Source organism: Podarcis liolepis (genome assembly GCF_965112155.1).
Source record: "Podarcis liolepis genome assembly, chromosome: 9".
Classification (NCBI taxonomy): Eukaryota; Metazoa; Chordata; class Lepidosauria; order Squamata; family Lacertidae; genus Podarcis; species Podarcis liolepis.
Window position 1 is genome coordinate 50636865 of NC_139564.1, and position 17014 is coordinate 50653878.

The 17014-nt window shown below is 41.1% G+C and overlaps 2 protein-coding genes across 6 annotated transcripts in view; both read left to right on the forward strand.

The window, feature by feature from the left end:
• The window catches only part of TRAPPC11 (trafficking protein particle complex subunit 11), a 71225-nt gene that overhangs the window by 26222 nt on the left and 27989 nt on the right, over positions 1-17014 (forward strand). For 2 of the 4 annotated variants that reach the window (XM_083459806.1, XM_083459807.1), the window contains exons 27-29: positions 3-94; positions 1074-1207; positions 2194-2361. In XM_083459806.1, coding sequence (XP_083315932.1) covers positions 3-94; positions 1074-1207; positions 2194-2361 — 394 coding nt within the window. Of the gene's footprint in view, positions 1-2; positions 95-530; positions 642-1073; positions 1208-2193; positions 2362-4607; positions 5902-17014 lie in introns of those variants that run through there. The other 2 variants (XM_083459805.1, XM_083459808.1) reach the window with 2 other exon arrangements.
• Positions 6131-17014, forward strand: part of STOX2 (storkhead box 2) — a 134460-nt gene continuing 123576 nt past the window's right edge. For both annotated transcript variants that reach the window (XR_014515817.1, XM_083459824.1), the window contains exon 1: positions 6131-14638. Coding sequence is in view for 1 of the 2 variants with exons in the window: in XM_083459824.1 (XP_083315950.1) it covers positions 14161-14638 (478 nt within the window). In the remaining variant the exon portion in view is untranslated. The remainder of the gene's footprint in view (positions 14639-17014) is intronic.

Below are 17014 nucleotides of genomic sequence, written 5' to 3' on the forward strand. Positions count from 1 at the left end.
AGGCGCACAGCTGAGAAGAGCATACCTGTTGTTAATACTGTGATCACACTCCCCCACGTTATTGCAGAAAGTATCCCACTCCATGTTAACGCAGGTAATGTAAATTTATGCATAAAGTCATACTCGACCTCAGATGCTCTCAAACTCTTACCGCAGTGCAAAATTAGATTCTGGTGTGTTGCAAAAGTGTTGCTTACTAACGTAGTTTGTGGACAAAGTCATTTCTCCATTAAATGTTAAGGACTGGGTTGGGTCCACTTTGTCATATTTGAATTAGATCCACTAAAATCAATGCAATTTAAGTTAGTCATAAGTCCTATTGATTTCAGTAGGTCTGCTCTAAGTATGACTAAGTTTAGATCCAACCCTTTGTGCTGCCACAACTCGCTCCAGTTTCTAAAATATAAGAGGCAAAAAAAATCACAGTTCACACAATTGATAGATGCAAATTCTGTTTGTCACCTGTTTCCATCTTAAGAAAACTTCCATGAGAAGACACACCATTTCTTGAACATCACTTCTTTCCCCAGAAACATACTAAAGCAGACCGACTCCCAAACCTGTCCAATGAGTGTGACAGGCTGAACATCCTGGGTTCAAATCTTTGCTAGGCCATGAAGCTGCTGGTGATATGGCACATCATTTTGCATGTTTTGTATGTTCCATCATTTTGTATGTTTCTGGGGAAAGAAGTGATGCTCCATTCGTTTGTTACAAATGTGAATTTTCATAAAAGCAAAAGACTGAAATAGGTTACTCTAGTTCCATTTTTTAAAAATCCAGACTGTAATGCACAACCTTCCCTTTTCACTTACTGCTGACAGATGGAATTTGCCTTGCAGCACTTCAGCAACTTAACAGTGTCTAAAAAGAGACTGGTATTTTCGTCAGTCCTACGTGAAGCTACAATGTTTTCATGGTTACTCCTGTGTTTAGTACATTTTTAATCTTCTTGGTTTCTGAGGTATATAACCCTAAATAGTGTTAATATATGCTTGCAAAGTTGAGAAAGCAACAATAAATGCTGTTTTTGCTGAAATACATGTAACTTCTGTTACACTTCCTTTCCAAAGATTTGCCCTCGTTTGGTCGAGTCAGAGAATCCTTACCTGTAAAATATCACCTGCAAAATAAGACCAATATTGTTCAAGATGTGGAAGTGTTAGTGGAACCCAGTGAAGCCTTCATGTTTTCTGGCCTTAAACAGGTATGGCTTAGACTCCAAACTTAAAAGAAGTATTTTGTTACAGTTGTGGGATATTGGAAAAAACCTCTTGCATACCTTCAAACTATTATCTGACTCACACATAGGATAACTTGATTGTCCTAAACATGTCCAATAGTGTTCTGAATATTGTGTCCATTTGCAAAACTTAGAGGTGGAGAAATTGGGGAATAAAAACCACAAGATATCCTTGTTTGAGGGAAGAATGACTTTTTACATAAATCTGAAATATTAAATTTGTATATACAGATATCTAGGTACCTGGGGGAACTTTGCATTTATCTATAATTGAGAGAGAAACTAGAGTAGAGAGAGGGTAGGGAAAGAAAAGAATGATGGTGGTAGGAAATTGTATGGTTTATTACCTTAAACTGTATGCTCCCATTCATTACATGGGCTTGCCAATCGGAAGGTCAGCAGTTCGAATCTGTGTGACAGGTTCCTCTGTCCCAGTTTCTGTCAACCTAGGAGTTTGAAAGCATCCCAGTGCAAGTAGATAATAGGTACTTTTGCGGCAGGAAGGTACAGTGTTTTGTGTGCTATGGCAATCGTCATGGTGTTCCATTGCAACAGAAGCGGTTTAGTCATGCTGGCCACATGACCTGGAAAGCTGACACTGGATAAACACTGGCTCCCTTGGCCCATAGCCACCTTTGACTAGACTTAACCATCCAGGGGTCCTTTACCTTTTCCATGGGGAACTCTGATACGGTTGTGACTTCAGCAGCTGCCATTTAAGAAACAGACAACTTGTAACAGCCACAAGATATACTTGAGCCTTTGCAAGTGCCGGTCAGGAGGGTTGAAATTACAAGGTTAAAGTTGAAAGAGCGAGGAGGTTGAGAAATTGAGTGGGAATAAAAAGAACATACTAATGATTCACTGCTTCAGACAAACGTTTAAATAGCCTAGATTGAGATTGTAATCCAAAAAAAGGACTGATTACGGACTTTGAACTGTATTTTTAGATAAGATTGCGAATCCTTCCTGGTACCGAACAGGAAATGTTATACAACTTCTATCCTCTCATGGCTGGATATCAACAGCTGCCATCACTTAATATCAATCTCCTACGGTTTCCAAATTTCACCAACCAGCTGCTTAGAAGATTTATACCAACACACATATTTGTAAAGGTAAGGTATAATAATGACATCTGTGCTGTTTAGAGCTATTTCAGTACATGTGTCTTGCTTAAAGACAGTTGAGTATTAGGCTAGACTTTTCAAGCTGGCATAGCATCTACCCAGAAATTGCAAAATGCAAGAAGCAAATCTATAATTTGGAGTATAGTCAATTAGAAGGCTCTTGTTGACTGCATTTTGCAATAATTTAATTGGGATTCTGAGGAAATACTTCCTGTTAAGACTAGCTTACATCATTTTATGAGAGAACCAGAGTATCTATTCAGTCTGTAAAATGTGCTAAAGCTTCTGCCTGTAGTCTGTGATCCAAATTAAAATTAGGCAAACAATAGCTGCTATTTCATATTATATTTCAAATATACAAATATAATTTGTAAGATGCTTAGTTGAAATAGTTTCAAGATAGAGTAAATATCTCTTTGGGTTATGAATTACCATGATGCTAAATCAAACCTGGAAATAACTGGAATTGAAAAGAGTCTAATATGAACACAAAGCACCAATGGCTTCTTTGGCATTTGTTAAAAGTATTCATATGATAGTGGAATTATTAGGCACTATGAAGTTGATTAATGAGTCTTTTCTCCCAAGCCCTTTTTTTCATAGCAAGAATTGGTCTACGTTAATTGAAATATTCATACTCATTATGTTACTGTTACGCTAGTGGCTAGGAAGAGACATGTCCAGGCAGTGTTAGTGAAATAGTTGAAAAAATGTGATGTGCCTTTTGTGAACTACATTTTTTAAAAAACAACCTAATCCCCTCCCCTGTCATAGCTCTTCATTCTACTTGATTTGCATTACATCCAAAAAGGATGGGTGTTTCCCATACATTCTGACAATCAATATACTATTGAGATGAACCACCTACACTTTTTGCCAGCTAGAGACATAAGCCTGCTGCCTTTGGGAAAGAAGCTTAGTCTAAGCATGTGTAGCATCTTGAGCTGTACTTCCTTCTTGCCCATACTCTCATACATGGCAATATTAGTTTCTCTTCCTAAAAGAGGGTGGGGGGCTTCCTTAAGGGATACATTTCATTCCCTTTCTGCTCTAAAGGGAAAAAAAGTTGAATAAACTGAGTCCCGGATTGTGTTAGACTTAATAATCCCTCAGCACTGAAATAATGTTAAAGATGCTTGCCATTATAAGTATTGTAGTTGCTCAGATGTAATAAAATTGTGGTCTTAAATGCTAAAGAATTGTCATTTTGCAAGTTATACTTTTGTGCATTGTATCTATAGAGACTATTGGAGCTAGTGACATCAGTTCAAAATTCATTCTAAGCTATTGCTACTAATGTTTTTGAAAACAAGGTGGAATTTTACAAATCTGGAAGAATGATAGGAGTCATCTTGCTCATGCTGTAAAGTTTCTAATTAAGTGGCATGTATTTATCTTCTTTAAGAGTAACAAAATGCAGTATTGTTAGTCCCACAGAATGAGAGACATTAGATAAACATTTTTTTAATAGTGGAGCAGCTTGCTGATGGAAATCCGAAAAAAGAGAAGGATGCTCAAAGTACAGTTGGCATCTAATTATTGCCGCCTTCTGCCTGTGACTCTGCTGTAACTAACACATGTCCAAACTCCTTTTTGTTTGGATTAGAAGTGATCCAAGAAAATATGAAAAATCACTCTTACATTATTTCTACCAGTGAATGAATGTAATGCTCTTCACCATTATAGCCTGAACTTCATTGCTTCCTTGTAGCCAACGCCTAACAGTGTTTGTTTTAACAATCCTTCAGCGCTCACTAATCTCAATGGGACGTGCCTCCAATTAAATATTTTTAGGACTAGAACCCTAGGCAACTTTCTCTACAGTAAATATGCAGAGTTTCTAAGCAGCAGTTGCACGTGAAGAGGCCTGGGGGTACCAGGTTTGTTAGGATGAGGATGGGGCAAGGAGGCGGTGAGGTCAGCGAAGCTCTGGTTTGGTGGTGAAGAATGCCACCACTGCAGGTCCAGAGCTCCTGAACCTCGCCACTGGCTTGTTCCAACCCCACCCCAATGAATCCCAACGTAGCTGCTAGGAGGAGGATGCTACTCTAGCTGCAGCTGCTTCTAAGTAATATTAGTCTGTGCCATGAATTGCAGTACAGTGGATTTACAGTTTGGGGCTGAGTGAATTCTAAAAGGCAAGAAACCAATATTGGTATGTAGATTTGTACTGTACTGCTGTATACTTGTAGATTAAACTTAAATATTAAATCTGTTCTCTCTTCCTTCTAAAGCCACAGGGCCGTCAACCAGATGATGCTTCTATCGCTGCTGCGTAACTGTGGATTCATGCACTTAAGGGGGAGAGTTTTGCACATACTTTATAGAACTCTGCTTTTTCCAAACTAATTTTGCTCAGTCTACAAATGAAAAACTTAGGAGCCAAAACAACTGCTTAAAGTCTTAATTGAGTCTCTTTATGGACTTGATTCGAACAAATAATATATGGGGGAAAGTCAGTGTTCTAACTATGCGTGTGCGGGTTTTTCTAAGTGTGCGGGTTTTTTCTTGGACTTCACTGAAACGGAAGTGCTATTTATTATGTATATGGAATATTTTGGCAATATGAATGACGTTAACTTGGCTAAAAAGAAGAAGAAAATTTATTCTGCCTTCAGTAGCCAGTCTTTGAGGTGCAACGCCTGTGGTGTTTGCTACAATAACTGATTCCACCACTGGCCCTCAATTTCTAAGTCTCACTTGCTTTTAGAACCTCCTTTTTGTGCCCTTCTATGTTTCGAGTAAAGAACAGGATTCACTTCATATGCTTATTGTCTTCTTAGGCACTAGCTACTTGATGCATGATTGATAATTTGAAGCATTCCATGAATAAGTGTCATTTTGTGCTTGCATCTGGTGATAATTGAGAGTTGCTGGCTATTAGTAGTGCTGTGCAAACCACTGGGAAGCTGTTTTGGGGGCCTTTCTCATGAGGAGGCAATGATAGCAGTATTGAGAAGCTGATAGTTCCTAATGGCAACTTTGCCACTGAACAACCCTTGGCTTTTTCAAGCAGCTCTTCAGCATCCTTTGACAGTCATTTAGTATAGGAGAAGAGAAACCCTAAATACCACAATACTACAAAATGATATGGCTGGATTTTGTTATCAAGTAGCCAAATGCATCTTAAATGCTTGGCCACCCTTGCAAAACTATCCTATTGCTATGGTAGGCCTTTTGGGAGAAGCTGAAACATTTGGCTCATGTGTGAAGCCATATGCTTAATTTTAGCAGTTCACAGCCAGGTCTGCTACCATGGACTGGCTTAAAAATGCTTTCTACTGTAAACTCTAGTTGCTAACTGGAAGCCATTTTGTGGAAAAAGGCCATTACACTGCAGCAATATCATCCAGTCTTCAGACTTTTATCCAGTCAATCTCTATCAGGGTTAACTCTCCATGCAGAATGTCAATTAGTTAACAGAAATTCATCCTATCAATGTTCATGTGAGCCGGTCACAGTAAATCATGTAAATAAAAGTGTTTCGTGATTTTTTTCATTGTTCAATAAATTAATTTAAGCTTTGGCTTTTGGATCTCATAGTGTGTCTCCTTTTGGATCTAAAGGAAGATCAGAGCCCAGGGTACAATGTGAGCTAACAATGTGAGCTGGGAAATTTCCTTGTTCAAATATCTCCTCAGCCATGAACTTGCTAGGCCTTAAGCAAGTTGCCTTTTTCTCAGCTTCACTCCCTTCATCTGCAATATGAGGATAACAACTGGCTTAATTTCCAGGTCTGTTGACAATTGCTGGCATAACATAGGCAATGCACTTCGGAATGCTTGAAGTGCAATCTAAGCACCAAGGAGTGCTATCCTGAATTTTTACAGCAATTTATGAGATGAATAGTGTCTTTATAGTATGATACAGGTTTAGGAGATAATATTTTTAAATGGCATAAATGTCATCCGAAGCAGGTTTACACCTGTAACCTGAAGGAGGTTTCCAAAGTAGCATTTGGCATTATCGTAGCTGGCTTTGTACTAATAAAAGGGTCACCCATGTGGTAGTATTGATGACCAACCCAATGTCAAAAAGTATACTTCCTCACCTTCAAACACCTAGTGGAGGTGGATATGTCTTCATCTTCCTCCTAAAGGAATCTAACAGCATGGCAAGATCTGCCTCAGTGCTACGATTGTGGCCAGCTGACTGGGTAAGCAGCTATCTGGAAATGAACCAAATGTCTTTTTAAAAAATAAATAAATAATGACACAACTATACTGAGGGACAAGGGAGAAGAGAAAATATGTGACTAACTTCCTCTAGCCTCATGAATGCAGTGAACCTCATTTTGATGAAAAAATGAATAAATCAAGTTGCTTTAAACCAGAAAATAACAAATTGTAGAAATAAAATAATAATTGTAACAAAGCAGTGTTGATCCTGAAGAAGTATGTTGTGCAACTGAGATGGGATATACAAGCTTTAGAAGTAAACTGACCAGTTATTGCTGCAAGATCAGTCTAGCTTGATCTTAAAGCTGCTCTTGAAATCTTATGCTTACTAACCATTGCATAAGTTGAGCTGCAACATCCCAGACATAACAATGCTGAGTTGAGGCTGAATTTTATTTGCTTTTTTTTTTTGCTGCTTTGAAATTTTAAATTTAAGACTTTCACAAGCACATTTATTTTCTTCAAAATTCTGATGTTTGGTTAAAATACAAGCTGATTATTTGTGGTCTATCACTGGGTGAGCATCTTTAAGCCATTCCTAAGAGGGGCAGCCTTTCTAGTCCACCAATCCAACATTGATTTTCTTCACATAGTATTAGCAGCATTATAAATGCCATCTCTTGAGCCCTTAAAAAGCTGGCTTGCCTTTCATAAGGTCTAAAGGAAGGAAAAAATCTGCCCACAGACGCTGTATAAAGTGCACTCTGGTGGACTTTACAACCAATGTGAGTAAAAATAGACCATAAGGGTAGAAGATGCATTAAGTCCTCCTGATTTTTCATTTGCATTAACAGTATAAGATCCCCTTTTTGCCACCAACATGAAGCCTGTACGTGACCCTGTCAAAGAGTCATGGAACTTGACAAGAAAAAAATGGTTATCTACTTGTTCAAGAACCCCCAGTCTCTTCTATTGTTTGAAGGCTTTCAGTATGTTTGATTGCATAAACAACAAAGGAAATACCTCGGCATGTTTTCTGGCTATGGAAAATAAATACCTGAGCATATTTTCTGGCTTTATACTTGAACTACAACCAGGAGACGGGAACAAGGTGTGTGCTTGGTAGCCCACAAGCAGAGAAATAACATACCTAACGAATACCAGAGAATGTTGATAATGATCTTTCTGAATGCTTTGAAAACAGTCAATTATCTGTGAAATAAGTTTCCCCAGTTGGGATGCTTGGAAGCAGCATTTTCCTGACCACAAATCCTTTTTTTAAAAAGCATATTTAAAATCTCTCTAAAATGGCTGCCTTTCAAAGAAAGGAATATAAGTAAATTCATCTTACGTTTAATGCATGCACTCTTAAGTGATTACTGAACAGCACTGGCTGAGACCGAAGGGAAACTTAGTCCAAAACAGCTGGAGGATGCCAGGTTGCTCATCCTAGATTACTGCTGTCTCAATTTTCTCCAGCTCCTCTCCAATCCTTACAATCTGAATTCTACCTTTTGTACTCCAGTTAACTTGTACTCTTCAAAAGAACTCTCTCCCCATTTCAGATCTTTTGTCCTCATCTATTACCTCACTCATGCCGCTGAGTATATCTGCTGTTTGCTTATGTGTGTTAGGTTTCTCCCTCTCTGTCCTCTGTTAGTTTTCCCCCTACTTGCCTAATCCCTCATTCAAAATTTCCACAGGAAATTTGCTGGTGTCTCTCAGGAATTTGTATTTGGTCATCTGTTACTCCATTTATGTACCCGAGTGACTTCATCAAATCTTGTGGCTTTCAGTGAGATCATCCATCTCTACTTCTTTATTCCACAACTGCATCCAACCCCACCAACTTTCTGTCTGATATTTCAGCTTAGATGTTTCATTCATCGCCATTACAAACTTGGTTTGTACCTTGGGCAACTCTCCTTCTGGGCCTTTTTTCCTTCTTTGCCACCATCCACCCTGTTGACTAGGCATGTAACCATGGCTTTATCTTGGATCTCCTTTGCTTTCCTTATTTAGAGCATCACCAGGTCATGTTGCTTCTCTCCAGTGAACTCATCTTTACCTTCAAAGCATTCTTATCCCTTCACCATCTCCCATCTGTGACCTTTGTTCCTTCAGCTTCACCACCCTCGGCTATCTACAGGTCTCCTGTTTCATTAAACTGCCCTTCTTTCTACCCATATGCAGTAATGGATGGCACGCTGGAGTGGCCTGGCCACCTACCAGCTGAGGGTCTGCTATTTACTGGGAAGGAGGAGGGAAGGGGAGCCTATCTAGTGCTCCTGCCAGTGCATTTGCACCACACCAACCTCACTGCTGCCTCACCCTCTCTCCCTCCCATTGAGTGGCACTGATTCCACTGTCAGGTCATGGGAGTGTTGCTGCACCACCATGCCACCCTTTACTGCCCCATCTCTGGAACACCATTTCAGAGCACATTGCATTGCATTAATTCTGTCCTCCTTCTAAAGCCACCTTTTTAGTTAAACCTTTGGCACAACCCCTTAATCTTCAACCCTTATTGAAGCTAAGTTTATGTGGAACCAAACTGAACACACATTCTTGCCCTGCTTTATCCTTCCGTCCATTTCCCTTCCCTGTGTTGGAATTTTTTTATTGGTCTCTCCTCCAAGAAGTTTACAATCTCTTTTGTTACTTGTGTTTCTTGTTTCTTAATGAACAATTCATGCAAAAACTCAAAGCAGGTTTGGGAAATAAAGAACTGGGGTGTTCTTCAGTATTTAAAAGGCCAGGATCACAGGCCCATGACATAAATGTGTCTGGGCAAATTAAAATGTTGGATGGCTATGGTCTCATTGGCACTGCACAGCAGGGTGTGCTAGGTCACCCTGTAAGCAAGGGGGGGAGAGTTTTTTTTATAGTTATTTTGCAAAAGGAAGAGAAAGATCTGACATGAAATGCTTGTCCCTTAACAACATTCCTGATACATTAAAAAAAAAGCAACAGCAACTGGGGGGGGGGGGGATCTGGAATCTTTACTAGAAGAATTTCCAAACATCTAGTGGGGGGATTAAAGACTTTTCATGCTGGTAGTCACTAAGGAATTATGGCCTTCAGAAACCTTAAGCATGAACAATCTTGTGGCAAATAGTTTAAAATCCATACATAGACCTAAAATAATAGCTATTGAAGAAGAGAATGAAAAAATACATTGTGCTGATGGCATATCTTTTTAATATAGGTTAGTGGTTTCCTTTCCATTTTAAGTCAAGGTTATAGCACTTTTCTTTATTGATTTTGTCATTGTGATGGCAGAGTGTTGTAGGGTGTGTCCAGACCCGTAGGCTATTGTACAACGGAGCCGTCTGTCTTCTCTTACTAAAAGGTTATTATATAAACACAAGTGAAGACCCGCCAAAAAGAAAACAACCACCACCACCCGCTGGTAGTGTATTTCGGTTTTACTTGTTTCTACATTCCATCCCTTTGTAAACTATGTGTTAAGCGCAACATTTTTTTAATTTGTAACTTTGCACATTACATCTTAAATGTTTACTCTGTGCAAAAAAAAAAAGGATTTATATAAATCCTTTTTATTTCTGTTAGATGTACATATGCCCCACCACAAATCACTGGTACATTTTGTCATTGCAATATTAAAAACTGTTTTGCTCTTTCTATTTTCATTTGTTTCTAATGATTCAATATAACATAAGTAGCAAGCCATTAAAAGGATCAAAATCTACAGCAGTGGTTCCTAATTAGCTAAGCACTGCAGGCACCCTGTTTTTCAAAAGCCAAGTGGACCCCCTACTTTTGAAATTTGTTATAAGTCTATAGTAGTTTTTGTTACGTGAATGGTGCCATGGGTGCATTATGCAGATACCCCGAGTTCCATGGACCAACAATTGGGAACCACTGATCTAGAGTATAAGGTTTTTCTCAGTGCTGTGTCTCTATGGCTTGCTCAGCAATTGGACATAATTGCTGAGTTACAGGGGAGAGAGAAAGCACTAGGACCAGTTACACTTCAATCAATGGGCCAAAAGAGCCCCTATACCTTCTTTGCCACCAGCAAAGGTATGTCCCCACTTGTGCAAGCCCAAAATTATCAGTGTCAGCTGATATTTACAGCAAAGTAAAAGCTGGCGGTTATTTCCCACTTCAGAATGAATCGAAACCAAGTAACCCCGGAAGCTTCATACACTTCCATGTCTTGGAAAAATAACTCGGCCCTCAAAATCAAAAAACATTCTTTGATTTATTTATTTTTTAAAGGGGAGTAGCTGCAGTGCTGAACAAGTTTATTTAGATGTGACCCAATAAGGATGAGGTGGGGAACTGCATCTGGGTGGTGGGCTGCATCTCACTCACAGGCCATGTTTGACAGGTTAGCCAGGCCATCCACCTATTATTCACCTGTCATAATTACGCCAGGTGACCCATTTTTCGTACCTCTGAGCATGGGAGCCCCGGCAATCAGCTTTGCACTGGGGCTTGCAAAGCACCATGCACTGTGCTTTGCAAGCCCCGATGATCAGCTGGTTATTAGCACTTGCAAGCCACTGAACAGACATTCCCCACTGCTGCAATAGGGGTTTACTACAGCACCAGGTGATTCCGGTCAGGTTACGGATCTGGCAAGCAAACTCTATAAATAGATGGCTAGCAGTTGCTTATTATCCATCTTACTCTTTCATTCAGCTGGCAAAAGATTTGGATCCTGATGTTTATTTTCATACCAGTACCCAAATTCTGAAAGTGCTGGCAACCCTTATGGACTACAGAGGCGCAAAACACTTTATTTAAGCTTACACCTACCTCAGTAAGTGTTTACATTTGCATTTTTAAAATGAAGAAAACAATGAGAAGGAAATAGACTACTGCTGCAGTTGTCTTTTTGTTTGAGTGTAAAAAAAAAGAGTAATTATATATGTGTGTGGGGAAAGGAGGTATTTTGGCTGCCGTTATAATCCTAATTCTTGGGAGCCACCCAATCTATAGGAAAATCACACTGGAATAGCTTCAGTCAGTGCTGAGTTGTGATGTCAGCTAATTATCCTTGTAACAGTACAAATGAGGAATCTAATCCTCAGTAATAATATAATTTTGTGTGTCTGTGTGGAATCATTTTGTTAATTTTAGCTGTGTCTTATTGATACACCATTTTGAGACTTGCAATTAAGTGGTTTGTTAACCTAAAGAAATACATGTACATAAAAATTAATATTGTGGTGGCATGACGTCAGGGATATGTTTCATTTAGCAGGAAACTTTATTTTTCCTTTATGTCTCCCACTTACTTTGCACGGTGGTAGCAGTTAAAAGAATAAATTAAAGACAGTTGGGTATTGTTTGGGCTTGGCCTACTATCTGTTTAGAAGCTGCAGGAAAAACAAAACAACCCAGAAGTGCTACTTGTTCCGGCTAATTCATGGGCAGTTATTTTCAGTGTATGGCACAATATATTGTCAACTAAAAAAGATTTATACGTACTGCCTTGATCAGGTTCTGTTCTAAGAGTATGCCTCGCTGCCCACGTGCGCGTGAAATACTATCCCCAGCCAGAAAACCTTTAGACAAATTACCTACAATTATCTCTTCATTTGCCTTGTTCTCAACATTTTCCTTCCCACATACATGCTTAAATTAATTTAGACTAGTTTCAACAAGTAAGAGTAGTCATCAAGGTTATTTTGTTTATCTGTTGCTAGATCCAGTCGAATACAGGGAATGGCACAAAGCAGAGAAGGAAGAAGTGATATATGATTGCAGCTTTCATGGCGGTGTTATTAATGTGGAACATGGCCACAATCCAGAGAATTCTGTGATACCCTGAAATTATAGCTGCAGTTAATACCTGCAGCTGGAAGAGATTACAAGACAACATGGACTCCCTAACAAGTCCATTCTAGGGAAGCACTGAAGAAAGGACACTAGAGTATAATTTACAATATACTTTTTAAAGTTTTTGTTAAAACAGTTATCATGGTGCCTAAGGCCTCTATCAACCATAGCCTGGTGCTATCAAGGGCATTAATGTTAACTGTAACTTTACTTTTGGTAGTACAGTTATTACTTTCCTTTCGAGTTTTGTCTCCTACATTCCTATTTAACCACAAATGAGTCAGTCAGTATTTAGAATTTTGTTTTACAGATAGTAGTTTTCCCTGAAGTCCACTGGGAAGAATGGACTCTTATGCACATCAGATCTGTAACAGATAATAGAAAGTAAAACACAACCTTATAACAGAAACAAAATGCTTTCACCATGCCATTATTTTGCATTTTTAAAAATAAATCTAGGATGAAGTGTTGTGCACTGGGCACAGTATTGGGATACTGTTCCTTTTTAACCCCTTTTCTCTGCTTTGGTTTGGTGAACACTATTTGGGTGTTTAGATTTACTGGGCTTTTTGTATTTTAAACATTTTAAGCTGCTATGTGTTTTAAAAACCCACCCAACCCTTAAAGTTTGTACCTTTCAGAACCTAAAGTTTGAGATAGGTAACATGTTTCTAAAGTGATAAAAATTTAAATTTCATGAATCAGCAAAATTAAAACACTTCATCTTATTTAGATAGCAACAATTAAATTCAATATATACTGGCTCTCCAATGTAATCAATGATGCTTGAAGATAATACTGCATTGCTTAAATTATGCCCATGGTGAGATATATAATAATTAAAATAATCCCTCAGTATTTAAATAGCTGTCAATTCAGAATTTTTTAAATACTATCTCTCGTCACAAGATGACCAGTAATAATAGTTGAGGAGCTGTTGCCAAGTTTGCTATTCAGGTAGTAAGAAAAGAATGTTTTTTAAAAAAATGTGTGTGATATATATGTGTGTGTGTATGCATATTACATATCTTAGTGCACCAATTATACAGTTGTCATCGTTTGTCTTACACTCTTTGTAAGAGAATGTTATGTAAGAATTAAAAACAGAAAAGGTACACAACCATCATCTTGTAGGGTATCTTGCTTATTTCAAGTGACATGTAAATTGCGAGTAGGTTCTATAGGTTTGATTACATCCTTTGAAGTTTTAAAGGAATTTACAATGGCCCAGGTGACTTGTTGAACTTGGGTGCGACCGGGAGGAGGGAGAGAACGCTTCCACTCTCTCGCTCTCTGGCAGTGGATCAGGGCTGCCAATTCCTCACAGCGCCCGCGCGCGCGCTTTTCAAAAGCTGCATGACAGGACTGAACAGTCCCCAAGTTCCAGGCGGTAAATTAAGTTCCCTTTCCCAACCTTCCAGTAGCTAAAATACACAGCGGGGCCCTGTGGGTGGCAACCCTGAACTGGAGGCGGGCGAAAGTAGTTTAATAATTTCCTCGAGTGTTGTATGATGCTGTGTGCCGCCCTTAAAACTTTTCTTTTGCTTTGAAAAGAGCGGCTTTATAACCTGAAGCAAACGCGGCAAAGGAGCCGGTCTGCGAGGGAGCCCGCGGCGCAGGGAGAGGGCGGCGCCGCTGAGGGTCGCCCGGGAGGCGGGCCAGGCGTCCACGTGCAGCGAGCGGGGAGAAGGCGGGGAGACGCGGAACCTGCCGCTGGGCCGGCGGGGGCGGTCCGTCCTGGCGAAGCTGGGAACCGCGCCAGGCTGCCAGCGCCGCGCGCAGTGCCGTGCCGTGCCCGGCGCTCCTGGCCAGGCAGCGGCTGCTTCCACTGCTGCTTTGGCGCTCCGACGCCGCGATGCCTCGCCGGATGGAGAAGTTCTTGCAAATCGCCCCGCACTCCTTGGCCATCGTCCTGAGCCCCTGCGGCGGGGAAGAGGCTGCCTCGCGGCCGGCCAGGCACCGAGAGGAGCTGCAGGAGGACGGCGGCGGAGAGGCGGAGGACGACGACGACGGGGAAGGTGAGGGCAAGCGGCGGCGGCGGCGGCTGCAGCAGCAGCAGCAGCAAGGGGAAGGAGCGCCTCCGCCGCCGGGCAGCGACTCTCTGGGTCGCCACCACATCGGCTACGAGATCTTCGCCGACTTCAAGCAGGAGAACATGCAGCATTTCTGGAACAAGAAGGTGACGGCGGCGGTGGCCGAGACTTTCTTCCTGGGCTGGATCGACGAGCAGGTGCTGCTGATCCAGGGCAAGGAGGAGCACCTGGAGGCGCTGCGCGAGGGCTGGATGCGCAGGTCCCTCAAGCCCCCCGCGGGCTTCCGAATCAAGTGCCTGGGTAAGCGCACGCCCGGGGCGCGGGGCCGAGCGCGCGGGGCAAGCCGAGGCAGGACGAGGGAGGCAGCCGCGTCCCCCAGTGGACGGGAGCAGGAGGTGCGGGGTGCGCCTGCGCGGGGCCGACGGATGTCAACACCCCCCCCCCCAGCTCCGCCTGGCAACTTGGAAAGGCTCTGAGGGAGCCCAGGTTACGTTTTTTGTTCCCTCTGCCCCAAAGGGAGGAAGGCCACCTGGGCATCTTCCTGGGAAAGCGCGCACTTTCCTGCTCCCCACTCAGTCCTTTACCCCTTCAGCGACCTCCTAATGATTTCTGCCCAACTGAACTCTTGTCAAATGCGTTTTCCTCCTGGTAGAGGAGGGGAGGGTGTGTGTAAGTATAGTATACTGTATTTTTTGCTCTATAAGACTCACTTTTTCCCTCCTAAAAAGTAAGGGGAAATGTGTGTGCATCTTATGGAGCGAATGCAGGCTGCGCAGCTATCCCAGAAGCCAGAACAGCAAGAGGGATTGCTGCTTTCACTGCGCAGCGATCCCTCTTGCTGTTCTGGCTTCTGAGATTCAGAATATTTTTTTTCTTGTTTTCCTCCTCCAAAAACAGTCATGTGGTCTGGTGCGTCTTATAGAGCGAAAAATACGGTGATACACGATGCAACCATCGTGTGATTTGAAGAAGAAGAAAAGCGGTGATTGATTCCTGAAAAGTGGTGGGGGTTTTCATTGCGCCCATCCAGAAGCGGCCTATTATCTTGGGGGGGGGGGGAATATTGCCTCCTTTTCACCCCCTCTGGTGTGTCAGGAATTGAATACAGGTTTGACAGGTAAACTGCTAAGAAAAGTTCCATTTCCTTAGCATTTTACCTGTCAGTACTGTCTCTTGTTTTTTCTGTCTTTTTGATAGGCAGTTCATGTAGATTAACTAGTGAGTGTTGTAGGAAAAGTGAGAAAAATATCTCCACCCTCCTACCCCAGCTCAATTGGTCACTGTCTCTCCTTTCTCCAATTTTTTAACCTCCCCATCACATATGGTGCTCAAAATAAGCTAAGTGCACATGCCTAACATAATCGCAAACTCTCCCATCGGTTGTTTAACTTAGCTTAGGAACCGTGCCCAACTAACTGTTTTGAAGCAAATTCCCTTAAAAATAGCTCCAAAACTTCATTGGCCAAAAGTTCAACAACTAAAAAAAGCCCAACAACTTTGCCAAGGAAAGCTCATCAACTTGTGTCTGAATCTGTATCTGGGGCCTTGTGCATGAAAATCAGATGCTTTACCACTCAGCTGTGGCTCAGTAGCTGATCCGCTGAAGTCTCCAGGTTTGATTTTTACACTGCCTTATACAGTATTCGTTTATCCTTTGGTACATCAGACATAGGTAGATATGTATATGAGGAAATACTAGGAATTTGAAGATGAAATGTAATGGCTTCTTATAGTAGGCCGACCTTGGAAAAGTTTTTGCTTTTGTTGGATTTCCTCCAGGATTTTGTAGTGTCTGTCCAAAAGTCTCCTGTACCTGGGATGTTTCTCAAGACTTATTTGTTGTTGTTTTAGTGTGGACTTGCCTCAGAGTCTGTGTCCTGTATCTTAGACATTTGGGAATTTTATTTATGGGACAGTAATGGTCACTCCCTGCAGTAATTCATGTTTACAATGGCAGGTGCATTTGTGTGAGCTCTGTGAATCATGTTTTTGTAGATCATGCCAGAAAATGGTACCTCTTCACAGCACTGGCAGAAAGAAGCAATACTATTTAATTTGTGTTGTGGTGTCTTGTTCACATAAACATTCCTGCTTTTGTTTCTGTGGATGAACTGAAATAAGCTGCAGATTCTAATCAACATGATTTAAAGGTGCAGAGTCCCATTGAATTCGCTGAAACTTATTTCAATGTAGACTTGAATAGGATTGAACTGTGAGTGGAGCAAAAGGCTAAAATTCTGGTTTGTGGCACTAAATTATACAGTAATTGACATGGGAATAACTTTCTGGATTCTGTTTTTAACTGCTTACAACATTGATCCAAGTTCCTTATGCCTGTATTGTTAACAGCATGTTGTATTTTGTATTTCCATAATCACCGAGAGCATTACGTTAAATTAGTTATGGTGGGCTGGTCACAGTCTTTCCTTTTGAGATGTGGGGGTCAACAGTTCAAGTAATATTTTAGATATTCCCCCAGCTCTTCTAATTTTAATTTGGATTTATTGGAAGGGTTACCCTAAAGGGCAGTCAGTTGTCAGTTGTTTAGTTTGTTGTCTTTGGGTTTCTTTCACCACCTTGAATGCATCATATTGTTTTTGTGCCTTGGGCAGCAAACTATATTGGGGTGAACCCAGATTGTCCTGCATTTCACTCTTTTCTTTTGAAAAGTTTTTA